General features: G+C 37.6%; 1 protein-coding gene across 1 annotated transcript; it reads left to right on the top strand.

The window, feature by feature from the left end:
- The first annotated feature begins 237 nt into the window (after positions 1 to 237).
- LOC764886 (cyclin-dependent kinase 8) lies at positions 238 to 17,371 on the top strand. The gene is made up of 14 exons (XM_030995190.1): positions 238 to 255; positions 3,093 to 3,303; positions 3,956 to 4,066; positions 4,781 to 4,924; positions 5,739 to 5,796; positions 6,303 to 6,434; positions 6,931 to 7,074; positions 8,356 to 8,425; positions 9,485 to 9,557; positions 10,256 to 10,353; positions 11,317 to 11,401; positions 13,592 to 13,687; positions 14,818 to 14,937; positions 15,463 to 17,371. Exons 2-14 carry the CDS (start codon positions 3,103 to 3,105, stop codon positions 15,736 to 15,738), a joined length of 1,608 nt encoding a protein of 535 aa, XP_030851050.1. The 5' UTR covers positions 238 to 255; positions 3,093 to 3,102; the 3' UTR covers positions 15,739 to 17,371.
- The last annotated feature ends 61 nt before the right edge of the window (positions 17,372 to 17,432 follow it).

The raw sequence follows: 17,432 nt of genomic DNA, 5'->3' as shown, positions 1-17,432 counted from the left end.
ATTTAATAAGTCATATAATTGTATTGTTTTTCTCAAAATTAGCCCCAACATAATTATTGACAGAATTCGTAGGAAAGTGATCCTAGATATAATCAAGACTAGAGACTAGTCTCGATTTCATCGCACTAATGCATTGTAAGACAGCTGTGCTACTCTGCGGATGTTGATTCCTTTGCTTTACATCACACAAAAACACAGAGAAAAACCGACAAAAGGACCACGTCAAAGAAAAAGAAGACCCTCTGACTCAGAGTATGTATAAATATAATCTTAAGAAACCAGACAAATAGATAAAAAACTGAAAAAAGGATGTTTGTTTTAATGTTTTGCGCACTCGGTTATGTCGGTCTGTGTGTGTGTACGTTGTGCGGGCGGAATGGTGTTTGCCTCGGCGCTTCGGTCCATATCTAACCGCTGAGCTCCAAGCCTATGCATGGCCATCGGGCCTTGTCTGTGCTAGTGTACTGTGGCCGACGCTGGCGCTTGAGCTGCTGAGCTGAGCTTAGACAGCAATAACCATCTGATTTGGGTCATTTCTTTAATAAAACTGACATTTGTTGTCATTCCCCAATACCGATGGCAACCCAGAGAGACTACACGACCTGAATTTGACATTGTCATTGTTATGCCGCGAAAGATGGAAGGATCAGGGATGGCTATGTTACTATATGTAGGCACATTCATGGGGCCGGGGCACTAGACTGTCTAGAGGGCGCTTCGATCGCGTACGAAAATCTGAATGGCCTTGCTGCGGTGGGTCGGCAATAATCAGCCCAAAACTTGGATATGGGAGGTTGGAAGGATATATCTTTTTTATAATGTTATCCGGTCTTACCCTTAACCATCCTATGTTTAATCTATGTAGGAATAACATGCGAGTATGATAAGAGAAACATCGGGACCATTACTGAAGTAACTTTTAAAATATTAGCCTAGAAATGACCACCAAACGGAAAAAATTGACATTTTTTCCCGACAAATCTTCATAAAATCTGAGTTATAAACAATTCACATCTAGGTACACTAATACAAATACGATTTTCTGAAAATTCAGGTATGATTTTTTAAGTTTCTTTCAAGTATATTTCTGCGCATTGCAGCGCCAATATTCTTCACTGCTTCAAAATCACCCTTGATTTTTTTTTTTGCAACGAATTTGATACGAGGTCCGCGAGTGTTCCCCGTTCCTTGCGTGTTGAAAGTTTGGTAATACATAGTTTGCATTGACTCGCGCACGAAAAAATGGTCAAAAACGAAATGTCAAATGAAGAAATAAACAAGCTTTTGTATAGTTATAAGAGTTCTACCGAGGTTTCTTTGTCAATTTAATTTATTATATAGTCTCAATTAGAATTCAGAATTATCTCACTGAAAAGTTAAGAAACCGACGATGTTCTCGATCGTAGTTATTTTCATTTTGCCAGCAGCTGATCTAGCGTTGTTTGGGCAAAAACTAGGCCGCTGCCTTCCCACCGCGAACCTTTCCGAGTCCCGCTAAAATGGCGCGCTGCGGAGCTCCGAAGCTGCGTTGGTATCGCTGCAAACTCTCAGCCGGCTAGCTCCCCACGACGGACCATTCGCGGTATGGTGAGAGTGTGTGGGTGAGGTATGATTTTGGATTCGAGAACGCACGTAACGCAACCGTGCGCGTCATTTAGAGCTGTCGAATGTGTACGACCAATTTTACATGTACGATTTTTCGTACAGATACTTGGTCAGTTTTCTTCTTATATCTTTGGTTTTACAACATTTAAAAATATAATTTCTTCAAATCTGCTCCTGACTCGGTTCAGACTAATTGTCTGATGTGTTTTCAAGTCAATTTTTTGAATATATTTTTTTTGCATGAATTTGCCTACTATATGTACATATTTTCGTCCACGACATTTTCTCCCCGATTTTCTTTATTTAGATCTAATTTCCTGATTTCTAAATCAGATGTAAATTAGGTCGGTATGTCATTTGTCCTAATTACAGTTATCAAAATTTGATAACTCAATATTAAATGGATAATTTACGGACTTACTTATATGAATTATCCAATTTGTATCTCCGAACGTTCATGCACTCGGAACATAGGGCTATATGACCCAGCGGCAAAAATATTTCCGGGTCAACCTACCAAAACATAGCCAAATGGCCAATCAGAGCACTCGTTTCGTGGGAGTTTGTTGGTCAAGCTGGGCTTACTCGTACGTAGCTACGGTAGCTATTGGACGTTCAAAAAGAAAAAATGAATATTCATCAACTAACACCAAGACGGATAATGTTGACGACGAGACTTTCTCGGATTAATCATTAATTTAGGATCTAAATGAGCAAGCTATCGTAAGTCAAATAAGCTATATATATGTTATTTTTAATTTGTGTTATAATTGCAGCAGTTATGAGGATGTAAAGAGTGAAAATCTCGTTGCATATCTCATTCATCGCGGTCCGGTCGAACCGAACCATTTGTTCCGTACAGTGCCTCACAGAAAGAGGTCCCCAGACTTCAGTCTCTGTAATCGGAGGTCTAGTGGAGCCAGACGTAGTCTCAGTGGAACAACCGACGATTAGAGAGACTGAAGCTTTCAGTCTAAGCTGAGCTGTGCGTGATGTGGGACCAAACGCCGGCGCTAGGTCAGAAGTCTATCCAGACTTTGACCCGGAACTCCTGCGTGGAGATACCCTACTGAAATATACGGCCAAACATACTAAAAATCGACTAGGCCTAAATCTTCATCAATTGTTCAAATAATGGTCATGATTTAAAATTCATATGTTTCTGAGATCTACCTGTTTCGTGTCAATTATCTTTTCTTTTTTGGAGTATTTTTCTTAAAAACAAAGACTTATTAGACTATATACACTTTCTCACAGGATTCACGGCAAACTGCTGGCATACCATACCAACGGTGGGGTGCAGGCGTGCGCGTGTGTTAAGTTAGCGACCTTATTAATGAATTGCGTAGATTACAGTCGCTAACACATGTGCGTGCCCGCACCCCACCATCATTTTGTAATGTGAAAAAACCGGGCGATTTAAAACTTGTTACTGTTAGGCGCAGGTGATGCCAAAAACCTAGTAATAATAAAAAATTTTCTTTCTAAACAGCAAAGATGGATTACGAGTTCAAGCAGCAGACTTCCGGGGTGCGTGAGTCGGTGGAAGACCTCTTTGACTTTGAGGGATGCAAGGTCGGCAGGGGGACGTACGGACATGTCTACAAGGCCACAACCAAGAAAGAACCTAAGAAGGAGTATGCGCTGAAGCAGATAGAAGGCACAGGGATATCCATGTCTGCATGTAGAGAAGTAGCTGTGAGTAATTATATATTGTTTTCATTATTGAAGTATGAGTACTGAAACCATATGTAGGGGATCTATTAGGGAAAAATTACTGAGAATAGACATCAGCAATAATTTTAAAAGACCAATCAGCAAAAATGAAACAACTGAATCAATAATTATAGACAAATAATTTTAGGAAGATGGGGTGAAAATTGGTCTCTCATTCTAATTCGTTTGATAAGGTTTTATCATTTGCTGATTCAATTTCAATTTAAGCAAAAACTGCCTGTGCCTTGCTTGAATATTATTATTATTATAAAGTATTTGGTGTAACCTGCGCTTTCGGAGGGTATCCGCGAACTGTGACCCTTGGGTATCTCCTCCCTATACATTGTGAGTCAAAAAAAAGTTTACACCTAGAAAATTGTTAACTATTATAAAAATCATCTATGAACAGTAAATTATTATACATCTTATGAAAGAGTGTTTGATCCCAAATCATTTAGTAGCATTTTTGCGTGGAATGTGTCCCAACTTGGATGAACAGAAGGCATTATTTGCGAGAGTGCAAAGTTGCTTTAATGTATGTATAACAGGATTGGGATGTGCAGGTAAACCACAACGCAAAGGTATCCTGGATAATAATGCTACAAATTTACTTTGATTATTTCCCTCCTTGCAGTTACTCAGGGAATTACGTCATCCAAACGTGATCTGTCTAAGAAGGGTTTTCCTCTCTCACAGTGATAGAAAGGTGTACCTGCTTTGTGACTTCTCAGAACATGATCTATGGGTAAGTGAGCTCTGTTAGATTTAGCAATACTTGTCCAGCATTCAATGTCAAAACCAAAGAGAAGATATGTAAGATGGGCACTCTGTAGAGTGGAATAATTTGCGATATTTGGGTATAAAATCATCAACCATCTGATCCTTTACTTCTTCACATTGGCCAATGCGTTGACCGTAGAAACAATTTGTGTTTATACAGTATCAACTAAATTTATGTATATATCAATGATTTGTTTGTTCCCATTGGTATATTTGTTTTTTTATGTGTCTTTCAACAGGGCCTTTAATAGTTCATGCACTGACTGGTTTACCCGTTACCCTTTATAATATACACATAGACACAATAGTAACAGTAAAAATAATAGTTAATGATGTAATAAAGGTGATAAAGATGATGATGAAAATGGTGATAATTATGATATTTATGATAATAATAACAATAAAAATATAAAATAACAACACTACTACTACTACTTCTACTGATGATGATGGTGATAATCATAATAATAACCATAATGATAAAATAATGATAATAATGATAATGATGGTAATAATGATGATTATAACACCAATGACAATAACAGCATCAATGAAAACATTAACAGTACATGGTAATGAAAAGTAGAACAAAGGAGCTATCATTATAATGATAATGATGATGATTGTTAACACTGATATTACTTACATTTTCCTTCAATTGTCTTCTCCTTTGGTGTAGCATATAATCAAGTATCATCGGGCAAACAAAGCCAGCAAAAAGGGGCCCACTTCAGTACCTCCCGTCATGGTCAAGTCTCTCCTCTACCAAATCCTTGATGGAATCCATTATCTTCACTCTAACTGGGTATTACACAGGGATCTTGTAAGTATGTCAAATCATGGACATGTTGAGTACCAAGCCTGATATAACTCCTGATGGAGAGTATGGGATATGTGTTGTAAAGAAATTTGGTGACTTGCACCCAGTATATAAAATGCCCATGCCTGATCTTGTAATTGAAAACAAGTCAGAAAAAGTCTTGGAGCCAGCATGATTTGAACCTACCATCTACTGCTTGCTGACAGAGACTTAACCACCACACCATCTTTGGTCCATGGCACAGTTGCGATGAAATATAAATGAATACCTCAGCTCTACTGACGCATTCTGACTTATTAATATTCATCAGTCTGCCATTAGGACAATAGCTTTGAATATTACTTAGGCTAAGCTTCCTGAGAATTTGTCTTATTGTCGTAAAGAAATTTTCGGTTTGCACCCCAGTAGATGGGATATGTGTGTTTAACTACAATCAAAATTGAATGTCATTCATAGTTTAGCAAAACTTGAAGAGGCTGGAAAGTTCATGCTCTTCAAATACATATTTTTACATTTGTTTTTTTTTTTTTTTTTTTTTTTTTTTTTTGGGGGGGGAGGGGTGGGGGGGGGGGGGTTACCTTTTATTGTTAAACACAATCCAATGAATTTGGTTTGTACATTGTGTAAAGCCTACTTTAAAAACAAATCAGATTATTGAAAGTGTGATTTGACAATTTTACCATGTATGCTATATTTTTCTTGCCTAATTACTGGCTAGTCAATTGACATGCCCATTGTAAGTTATTGCTTCAGCATTGTACTTATTTTTTGTCAATGTTGTGTAACATTTTAAAAATGTTTGTTATTTTGTTGACAGAAACCAGCCAATATTCTAGTCATGGGAGAAGGTTCAGAAAGAGGAAGAGTCAAAATAGGTATGAGCAGTGATAAAGATTAAAAACAAATGGAATCCAGGTTTGAAACAGTATTTTGCTGTTTGCGAAAGAAAAATTGCAACACCTCAAATATATATTGTCATATTAATTATACCAAAATCTAAGCCCGTAATGGAACATCCAATAATTGAGTACAGTAAATGTAGATGAATAGGAAATGAACTTTTAGTTTTGACCATGTTCATTCACTGAAACATGCAGTGGTATACCAATATGTGCGATTGTGCAATTTTAAGTACCGATATGTGAATTCCAAAAGTTTTTTTTCAAAAGTGTTTTTGCATTTCATATTTTGCTTGTCAGGACAGCAAATCTCTTGCATTTAAGCCAGTCTCTCTCAAAATGTAATCATATCGCCATAACTTAAGCATTGTTTTATCAATTGAGCTGCATTATTATTACACCTAATCCATTTCTTACATGTATTTATAAAAGTTTCTTGTGACTAAAAATAATTAATTTGACAATTTTCGTTCCTTTTTCAGCTGACATGGGTTTTGCAAGGTTATTCAACTCTCCTCTCAAACCTCTAGCTGACCTTGACCCTGTGGTCGTGACCTTCTGGTACAGAGCTCCGGAGCTACTACTAGGAGCTAGGCATTACACAAAAGCAATAGGTAACAGTCCTATGTGTGCTTTTTCCTGCATTGTATCGGCAGTGTCATGGATGGTGTTATTCTCTTTTGAATGTGTGTTATCTTTTAAAATCATGATATAACATGGGATATTTGTAGGGGAGGTTTGTAAATATATATTTCATTATATGTTCATTTGTTTTTGTGAAGGAGATAATTGTTTATTGAATTGAATCAAGTAGAGTAGTATCGAAAGTGAACTCTGGCTTATTTTTGGATGCATTGTAAAACATTTCTTTTGGGCTCCATTGATATTTTTGATTTCTATTTGTTTGCCTCTGTGAAAAAAATAATTCATTTTCAATACCTGTTCAAGATAAAAACACAAAACAAACAGATACTGAACAAAAATGATATCTTACCAAGTTATGGTTTGATTGTTCTTGTACGTGATGATGACGGTGATGACAATGAGGATAATAATGATTATTATTAAGCAGTAATATTGTGTTTGTGCTTTTTTTCCTGATTTGCTCAGATATATGGGCTATAGGCTGTATATTTGCAGAGTTACTCACATCTGAACCCATCTTCCACTGCCGTCAAGAAGACATCAAAACCAGCAATCCTTACCATCATGATCAACTAGACAGGATATTCAATGTCATGGGCTTCCCACAGGGTAATGTTCATGCACCTCATCTCTTTTTTATGCCTCCGTTACGAAGTAGCCGGAGGCATTATGTTTTCGGGTTGTCCGTCCGTACGTCTGTACGTACGTCCCGTTTTCGTGATCCCGTTATCTGAAGAACCGATTGATGGATTCATGCCAAACTTTGGTCATGTATGTATCTTGCAGAGCCGATGAACTGATTGGATTTTGGGGTTGTGAGGTCAAAGGTCAAAGGTCACAGGGCTCATTATGTATGCAAAAACAGCTCGTGATCGCGTTATCTCAAGAACCGATTGATGGATTGCTGCCAAACCTAGGTCATGTATGTTACTTGCAGAGCCAATGAACTGATTAGATTTTGGGGTCACGAGGTCAAAGGTCAAAGGCCACAACACACATGTATGCAAAAACAGCTTGTGATCGCATTATCTCAAGAACCGATTGATGGATTCCTACCAAACTTAGGTCATGTATGTTACTTGCAGAGCCAATGAATTGAGTAGATTCTTGGTTCATAAGGTCAAAGGTCAAAGGTCATGGGCTTATTATGTATGCAAAAATAGCTTGTGAACGCATTCTCATTAGAACTGACCGATGGATTACTATTTAACTCAGGACATCTTGCAGAGCCAATGAACTGAGTAGATTTTAGGGTCATGAGGTCAAAGATCAAAGGGTCATATATGTATATGAGAAATTGCTTGTAATCACGATATTCTGAGAACCTGCTAATGGATTACAATTGAACTTGAATTAAAAAAAATTCTTCTGTTTTGGTTTGTAAAATTGCTCTATGACGGAGGCATCATTTTCGACTGCGCGCAGTCGAAGTTCCATCTAGTTAATTTTTAATTTTTAATTCTCGTGTGTTATCAGATGTTGTTGTCCATTTGTTATAACTATTCGTCTGTTATCAACACGTTTTAATCTAGGTTCCCTGATATTTCACTTCATATTTGACTTTCAGTCAAGATCAATAAAGATTAAATAAAAATTACAGTCACTAAATGGAGGGCTGATCGATCTATGAACTCTCTATTTTGTGTCATCTTGTATATATTTGAAGGTACAGCATATTAGGTCTTGAATCAACAGGTCATTGGGCAAACCTAGTCCAGTGTAGTGTATTGGAGTTGAATATGCACCTTCATTGGTTGTGTATCAGTACAGTAAATGCAGATAATATCACTATTTCTTGTGGATACCGGTATATTCTTTTGTATTACAGTATGCTTAATCCACTTGAGTATGAATGATTCTTTTTAAGTACAGTCTATTTCTCCTCCACAGAGAAAGATTGGGAGGATATAAAGAAGATGCCTGAACATGGTAATCTTATGAAAGACTTCAGGAGATCAAAGTGAGTATTATGGAGCTATCAAAGCAATTCAGCCACTGATGACTTTAACTCATCAGTGATGGCCTGAAATTTCTCTGCAAAATAACTTACGGAATGCTCTGGCAGAGATATTTCAAAATCGTTATTGGAATGCTCCCCAGGGAGTGGAGAATGTGCATACATTGTGTGCGGGTAAGCCTGAATCCGATGACCAGGGTAATAATATATCTGTAAAGCGCTTAGACACATCGTTGTATCAATGTATTGGGCGCTTTATAAAAGTGTAAAATTATTATAGTTTTAGATGATTGGGGCCGTAAGAGGTGTTCAACCTTCCTAAAAAGCTCTCTCGAAGAACAGGCTTTCAGTAGATTACAACGATAAGTTCGCTTGGCCAAAATGAGTTTATTATTATAATGATGTGAACCTTTCTTGTAGATCTGGCAATCTATTTCAAGACCAAAAGCTTTGTTTTCTAGCGCACAAGGATTCCGCTTCAATTCTGTCAGCTTGTCTGTGTAACATGGTGTGTCTGGACGATGTCTGACAGTTCTAGTGACGTCTGGGCCCCATTTCACAAAACTTGTCATCAGCTACAAACGACAGTGGTTGTTATAAGCTACTGAAATCCTTGCTTTTGATTGGTTATTAGCAGATTTGTCACTGATTTTGTCATTTGTCATTGAAAAAAACCTTTGTGAAACGGGTCCCTGGAGCTATGCTGCTGTTTTGGGGGTCCGTAGTTTGGACAGTGACAGAGGGAAAATAGCATTCTCAAAACACTTTCATTGACTGTCTCCTTGATTAATGTCTCTTCCACATTGTTCTTCTTCGGCAATGTGACACTGTATTTAAACTTTTTGCCAAGGTAATGTTTCAGTTTGCTTGTATACAATTATGGTATGAGGGATTTTACTATTAATGAGGTTTCACATAACTTTAATTTTCTCTCTCTCTCTCTCTCTCTCTCTCTGTCTTTCTCTCTCTCTGTGTGTCTCTCTCCATCTCTCTTCATCTCCCCCTTCTCTCTCTATCCCTTGCTCTCTTTCTCCACCTCTATTTTTTTTATATTCCTAACAGTTATGCTAGCTGCTGTTTACCAAAGTATATGGAGAAGCACAAAGTGCCTAAAGATAGTAAAGCATTCCAACTGGTGAGTTGTCATACAAATCTTGCTTCTTTCAATTTTATGTCAAATTATGATTACAGTTAATATTGTAAGTATAATACTGCTGGCAAAGAAACAGTCCTTTGAAAAAATGTTGACAGAGCGAATGCCAGGAAGATAATATCAAAAGTACTTTTGAGTGCATAGAGATTCTAAACATAGTTTACATGAATTGAATGTATCCTTATTAGCATTACATGGGAACCTGTAAGTAATAGACGTGGGGACCTGGTAACAATGACAATATTGAGTTTTTCTTTTCTAAAAATCATATAAATTAAAAAGTACATGAAGTTGAACCTATACATTGTAAATAAAACTAACAGTCTATTAATTAAGTATTGAAAAATTGATACAAACTGAACAAAATGAAGTTGATTTGCAGTGTACAGTATACTTTATTCATATAACAGTTATTTCAAACATCCAAAAAATGTTCTGTTTCTTTCTTCATAGTAACATGACAACATACATACAAGTTATGTTGATTGATGACAATAATAAGATAAAGAATGAGGCGTAAAGCCCATTAAGTATAGGCTTGTATTTGGTATGCCAGTATAAAACAATACAACAATACAAGTTAAACTTTTTCTAAATTTACGTGCAATTAGCTGACATAAAATGCTCACACTGGCTATTTGGGGGCTCTTGTAGAACTGATGTTTCCCTTTAATTTGCAGTTATCTAAGCTTCTTACCATGGATCCTACAAAGAGGATGACTTCAGAACAAGCCATGGAGGACCAGTACTTCAAAGAACAACCTCAACACACAGCAGAGTATGTACATGTATAGTGACAGATTACCTTGTCAAGGCTCGTTATTAAGTATTATTGGTATTAGAGGTGTCGTGGTCGAGTGAATATGTCACCAGACTGTGGATCACAAGGTCCGCAGTTCAAGTCCCGCCGCGGCACTAATGTCCTTTGGCAAGACATTGATCTACATTTGCCACTCTCCACCCAGGTTTTAAATGGATACCCAGGTAGGATGCGAACGTTAATGTGGTTGGATTAGCAAGTGGTGCTTGTAAAATGGCGACTGGCTGGAATGCTCCCCAGGGAGTGGAAAATGGGCATGTATGTGTAGCAGGTAAGCATGAATCTGATGACCGGTAATAATACGTGCTGTGCCTAGAAACAAAGTATTAGGCGCATTATAAATGTGAGCTATTATTATTATTACGTATTTGGCGCCATGTGTGCCTGATAGAGGAAAAGCGAACTGAATCCCTGTAATCATTGTGTCTCGCCTCCCGGTATAACTGATTGGGGATGTACTGGTGGACCACTACACCAGGGTTTCCCCCTACTCTTATACAAATAATGCAGTAGGTTCCTAACGTGCAAAGGTGACAACTTTGTCTACACAGGGCCTCTATTAAACATCCTATCTGACGGATAGTGGACGGGGTCATTAAGACACAACGCAGCCTTCAGTCATCTGCCTGGATTGGATTTGAACCCACAATCTATGGTTCGACAGGTGGCCGCAGGGAGGGAGAGTCATAATGGAGTGAAAGTCAGTAATCCCTTGTATGAGGGAAAAAGCTGACTTTAACAAATGATGATGATGAAGTTACCTCACATAAGATATTATGTGTTGTTGCTTACCATTTTGTTAAAGATGGGATTATCTGTGTTCTGTTTGTTATGGAGAAGAAAATATTGCAAATGCATACCCAAATAAAACTGTAATTAATTTTATTTTGATTGTTTTCATTTCTCCCCAACTTTCCTCAGTGTCTTTGATGGGAAGCCGATCCCGTACCCCAAGAGAGAGTTTCTTACAGATGATGACAATGATGACAAGTCAGACAATAATAAGGTAACATTTTATCTATTAAATAAAATGTAATGCATATTTGCTTTACAATTTGTCTCTAGTTGTCTTACATTGTGACAGTTAATATGTGTATCAGCATGTGAGTTACCCACTACATTTTTAAAAAACATTTTGAAATAGGGTAGCCATACCAACAAAATTTATGTTACGTTTAAAAAAAAAAATCTTTATGCTATGCAATATCTGTGTTATTCACTTTTAATTTGTTTCTATCACATCCGCAAACAGTGTGTATTTTTTATCACCAAATTAAAAAAATACATGTTATTTCCCTGTTGTGATGGTACGAATGAATATAATTTCTATGCATCGATTTGTATAGATACATGTACATTTAGTTGTGAATCCCTGTACCTGAAAGCCAATTGTCATTATACTTCGTTGAATGTTCAGAGTATTGTTCAGAAGAACACTAGATGTTCAGAATGTCAAGTGTTTTGTGTATTTGTTATGCACTAATGTCTGATTATACATGTAGCATGCAATGCTTCTTTTAGTTTTATGCATGATTATTCAATGCATATTTTTTTTTTCTTTATTTTTTTCTTCTTTATTTTTAATTCTTTGTAAGCACGAGTAACCAAAAGCAGTGGTCTCCTTTTAGCTTGCAAACCGCTCACGTTGCATGTTTTGCTAACACATCAAAAGAATTGCAATGCTCTCTTCATGTGCACATATGTAATATATCATCTTTTTTGAAAAAAAGAGGTAAAATAAAGGATTCTTTATGTTTATTCTTGGCTTTTCTCTATATTTGGAACCGGGGTCGTGATAGTAATGGACTACACATAGGAATTAGTCAAATATGGGAATATTGCATACTTTACCAACATCACTGATTTATTTAAGTTTCCATATCTTTGCACAACAAAATGTTCAAAGTACATGTATATTGTGTACCCTTGACCCTAAATGAAGGAGCCTTATAATAGTGCTGTAGCTTGCAAGGCCTGAATCCTGATCTACTCTGGCTCATTAACTTCTAAAACTCCTTACCAGGTTTTGGACAGGTCCGGTAACTTCTCACACAGGACCAAAAATGCGAATACATCATCAAAACCTACAAATGTCTGTGCTTCTCTTCAGAGTGCTATGAATGTAACGCAATGATCAAGGCAGAAATGTGGGCATACAAATATATTAGAAAAATAGTTTTTCTGAGGTAATAATAGAGACAAATGATGATGATCTTTTTTTACTATTTTTTTTATACCAGACCACTGCTATTGAGTTTACATGGTTCATGTTTAAGTCAGGTTTGTGTTTGGTTCAGCTGAAAACCTTCAGTCTGGTGAATTTGAGACAGGTTCTGGTTCTGAGCTACAGCACTACAAGGCCTGCATTCTCTGGTATTGATTCACCGTGAGCTTGGTAGATGTTGGGTTTTAAGTGGGACTGCACTACTTGTAGCTACTTGCGCCCTCTATATAGCAAACAATGCCTAAAAGCGGTACCCGTTGGTCCCCCATGATCCTCCTTTTCTTTTGTTAATCGAGAGCTGATTTGATTAGATAACCACCTGTCAGTGACCACGCAGGGAGCTCTAATCCCTCCTGGCCAAATAGTGCTTAACTAAAGTTAGACTGGTGCTCAGATGTTTGCTTTGTAGACATTTGCTCCTGGCTTTAATTTGTCAAAGATAAAGGATTAGGGTTAGTGTTTCAACTGGGTTTTAAGGTAGGTTTAAGGTAACTATCATGGTCACATGAAGCTGTTTAGTTCAGATTTAAAGTTAAGAATTTGTTTAGTGCAGGATATCGTCCAATGAGCAATTGTTGGAGGAGCATGTGCCGCACAACTAGTAGACCTCAGACGAAGTCGCCTATAGTTTAAGTAGCAGACATGCACTGGTGAACTTTGTTCTATATCCCTTAAGACACTAATGTGTTGTCAAACATCGTCATTCACTCCCTGCGAGTACAAACAGTTTGCAGTGTCATGATGTTGACCTTATTGTTTTGGCTATGCTAAAATCCCTGTGATATAATCATTGTGATCATATTATGTTTTCACCTGAACACTTCCTGCTCCATTTATTTATAACTTTTAAAATATAATTCCTTCATCCTTTAGATTGTTTGCACACATCTCGCTGGAACCCGTTATTACTTTATGCACTTTTTCCCTCCTCCCCGATGTTCACCCCCACCCCCATCCCTCTCTCATCTGCAGAAATCGTCCTCCAGTCGCAACTCAAGCCACATGGTCGATGCCCGGCGACAGCGTGTAGCTACATCAATGGCTGGCTCTACCTCACAGCAAGGAAGTGTAGGTGGAACTAGGGTCGGTTTAAACCTTGGGGATGCAATCATTGAATAATTATTCTTCTATCCTGCTTCTCAAGATTCTAGGCCTCTGATGGGTCTAAAATTGCAGGCATGAAATTATTTATGGACTATTGACTGGACAGTAAAGCAGAAAATATTGCCCGGTCACAAGCCTGCTTTGCTAGGATGCAATAAATGTGCATGAAGTTAATTTTGGATATGCACAGTAAGACATTTGTGCAATACATAAAGTAAGTAAATATCCCTACATATAAATACATCTATGTCCATCTAAATATGATTATTAAGAGCCCGAGAGATGGGTTATTACAAACCAATATTTTACTGCTTATTTTTCAGGTCATAGTTAATTTATACCCCCTAAATAATCTTTAGACTACTAGATTATTTCACACAATTGTTTTAACCCTTCTTCCTCAAATCCGTCAATATTTGTATACTATCTCCTGAACGGCAAACAGATTCTTGATGTATTTGCTTTCAAAAAGATTTCGACTTGGGAAACATCCTTAAAATGAGCTCTTTCTGAAGCAATGCATGTTGCTCATTTCACTTAGAGTAGAAAAAGCTAACAAATTAAAAAAAATTTAAAGGTGATTTCTGCTTTAATTGAAAACACTGAATGCGTCTATTAAGATTTTATTTGCCAACAGGTTCATGTAAGATGTTTCGTTTTTATATGCGACCATTTCGATACATTGAGGTACATAATTTGATGAAAAATTCTTCAAAACTTATTTTAATTTGCTCATTGCTCTATTTCACGCTATTCTTTGCACTGCCACCACAAACATGGTGTTTTTTGCCAATGTGTGAAAATCAATGCATATTTCATATTGGATAGTGGAAATGTGAGAAGTGTTAGGTTTACACTTTCAATCTCTCTCTCTCTCTCTCTCTCTCTCTCCCTTTCTCTCTCTCTCTCTCTCTCTCTCTATCTCCCTTTCTCTATCTCCCTTTCTCTCTCTCCGTTTCTCACTCTCTCCCCCTCTTCCTCCCTCTCTCCCCTCTTCCTCCCTGCCTCCCCTCTACCTCCATGTCTCCATCACTCTCTCTCTCTCTGGTCCTCTATTCCTCCTTTCTTGAAACCCTACCTTGTATCTCTCACAGACCGGAGGATCCTCGAGCCACGCCCAAGGAGCGAAGCGGTTGAGAGTAGCAACCACCAATTCCTCCAGCCATGGGGGAGCTCAGGCAGGGATAATGCCTCAGGAATACCAGCAGCAACAGGTGTGCATTGATAGTAGTATAGTTTGTGTCTAGTTATTTTGGGTTGTAGAATGATAGGGGGAATAGTAGTGCCATGTTCTTAAAGTGTACGTTCTCTCCCTTTCTTTCCCACCCCTCCACCATTTAGTTAGGGAAAGGGGTGTGCCCTTATCAACTATAAACGGTGTTTCTTCAAAAGTAGAACTATGACAAAAATGAATATTCAAAAGGATTATATCGAGGGTTCAGTGACACAAAGACGTAACTCCATATTTTGCCAAAATGAGTATTTGATATCAAAATGTTCTGAAAAATGTCGGCTTTTCAGGAAACACAAAGACTTACTCCACCCAACACCTCATTGAAGTCAATGGTTAGTGAAACATAGACTTAACTCCTGAAGGCCCAAGTGCTCAGTGACAAATAAACCACTTTTTCTCAAAATGGCCAAAATGGAGTTACGTGTTTGTGTCACTGACCCCTCGATATGATTACTTTAATATGTTTAACAGGAGATTTTCAAATTCAAATGTTCTATCTTTGCAGAGAATGTCTGGCTACCAGGGGGCTAACACAACGCAGGGTCAATCTCAAAACAACAAGCCTCAACAGGGCATGATGTACTCCTCTTCTGGATCGCATCACTCCAACAAGATGCAACATGGTCAACACCACCATCACCAGCAGCAACAGCAACAGCAGCAGCAACAACAACACCATCAGCAACATCATCAACAACAACAGCAACATCAACAACAGCAGCAACAACAACAACAGCAGCACCATCAGGGTCACAACCAAAACCAACCAAGACACTATTGAAGTGACATTTTTCCTCGAACGGCGTTGTTGGTTTCCACAAGGTCACCACTCACTTGGGCCTTTCCTGGAACAGGAGTATCAACATTGCAACTTGTTGAATAAAATATGATTTTGGTATAAAACACATATTACTGGGACCACAGCACACATCTTGGCAGGTCAATCACTGAAGATAATTTGCGCAAGTTTTCCTTAATCTGTTGCATGCATTCTCTGTTGTTTCCACTCTTCTGGAGTACGTCACTTTATGATATTATTTCTACCATTGGAACATGACCAACAAGAAGAGAGGATGGAAGATGTGAATTTGAATGTTTACCTGCCACCGTATGGTAATTATTCCTGTATGTAGCATTTATATAGCGCATTACATCATACATTTGAATGTGCTTCATGATATTTCCTCTATTATTGGAACATGCTGAACAAGAAGATACAGTAGCGCTGGCTATTTTCCGGATCAGAATTTCCCCCAAAGATATTTCATCCTCAAAACAGAGACTCTCAGGCTCAATAGCAGCGCTATGTCAGCTTCATGTTTAATTCATCACCATTACAGGGCTTTTAAACTGTACAGGAAAATGAATGAGGAAAAAGACCTTAGTCATGTCAGGAACTACCCTTTTTTAGTATTTAATTAAATGAATAGTGAGTAATATGATTTTTGCTTTATTAGAATTGAAGTTTTGTGTGGACTTTACAACATTTGGCACACTAATATAATGTGTAAATTACAGTTCTCTGAAAATGTAATACTCCAATCTGAAGAGTCTATTGGACATGTTCTAGAGTCTCTATAGAATTGATGTTTCCCTCTTTGATTTGACAGGGGATTATGGGTTATGTTGGAATTAGATATTATGTTTTTATCATGTGAACACTGTATGCAGTTGGCTGTGTTACATCGTTTGTACAAGGTGAACACTGTTTCCTGGCATTTTTCAAGAAAGTAAACAAAGAAATTATGTGATCCCTAAATTAATGAGTACATATGATAATTGTTTCCATAATGCTGGAGTAAACTACAGGGACAAGATGAACATAATGAGTTTCACATTTCTGTCCACCAATCAGAGAACTTTTATACCCACAATTTTTTTGCTCCCCCCATGCCACAGTGTAATGATCTGTACATACATGTATTATGTTGAATTTTGTGTACTTAATGAGCAAAATGCAGTACAATGGGCCACAAACTAATACCTGACAATCATTTTCATATGAAGACATGGTTCTTCAATCGGAAAACAGTCACAAAATGTTGCTTAACAGATGTAGAGAGAGAATTAGTGTGTGTTTGAAATAACATTTATCCTCCAATTGACGTAAAACCTATAGCATACTTCTGTTTGGTTTATGAAATATCTATTTAACAAAGGCAGATCCAGTGGGGTCGAAATGGACGCCCCCCCCCCCCCCCCAATTGAGAAACTTGGAAGGGCTGGCAGTATCCCTGAGAGACACAACATTTAGGTCAATTCATGTCATTCTCTATTATAATAAGAGAGCCTGATCCAGGTTCATTATTCATGTGTAATGTTATTCAATCCCTGAAAAATGTAGTATGCTGGCATACAGTGTGAAAATGTGAGGAGTAGGAACGATATTTATTGCGGTAATTGCACCTATGTTGAGCTCAAGAGGAAAGTCTGGAGTGGTTTCTTAATATGTACAGTAGAACCTTGTAATATCAA

Source organism: Strongylocentrotus purpuratus, unplaced genomic scaffold, assembly GCF_000002235.5.
Source record: "Strongylocentrotus purpuratus isolate Spur 01 unplaced genomic scaffold, Spur_5.0 spur5_scaffold_21, whole genome shotgun sequence".
Classification (NCBI taxonomy): Eukaryota; Metazoa; Echinodermata; class Echinoidea; order Camarodonta; family Strongylocentrotidae; genus Strongylocentrotus; species Strongylocentrotus purpuratus.
This window is presented reverse-complemented; position numbering and strand designations above follow the sequence as displayed.

What these genes read in the sequence shown, in the direction of transcription:
- LOC764886 (XM_030995190.1), top strand. Translation starts at nt 3,103, where the DNA reads ATGGATTACGAGTTCAAGCAGCAGACTTCCGGGGTGCGTGAGTCGGTG. An exon ending in AAAGACTTCAGGAGATCAAA is followed by an intron (nt 8,426 to 9,484) that starts GTGAGTATTATG and finishes TATTCCTAACAG; the next exon opens with TTATGCTAGCTGCTGTTTAC. An exon ending in CAACCTCAACACACAGCAGA is followed by an intron (nt 10,354 to 11,316) that starts GTATGTACATGT and finishes AACTTTCCTCAG; the next exon opens with TGTCTTTGATGGGAAGCCGA.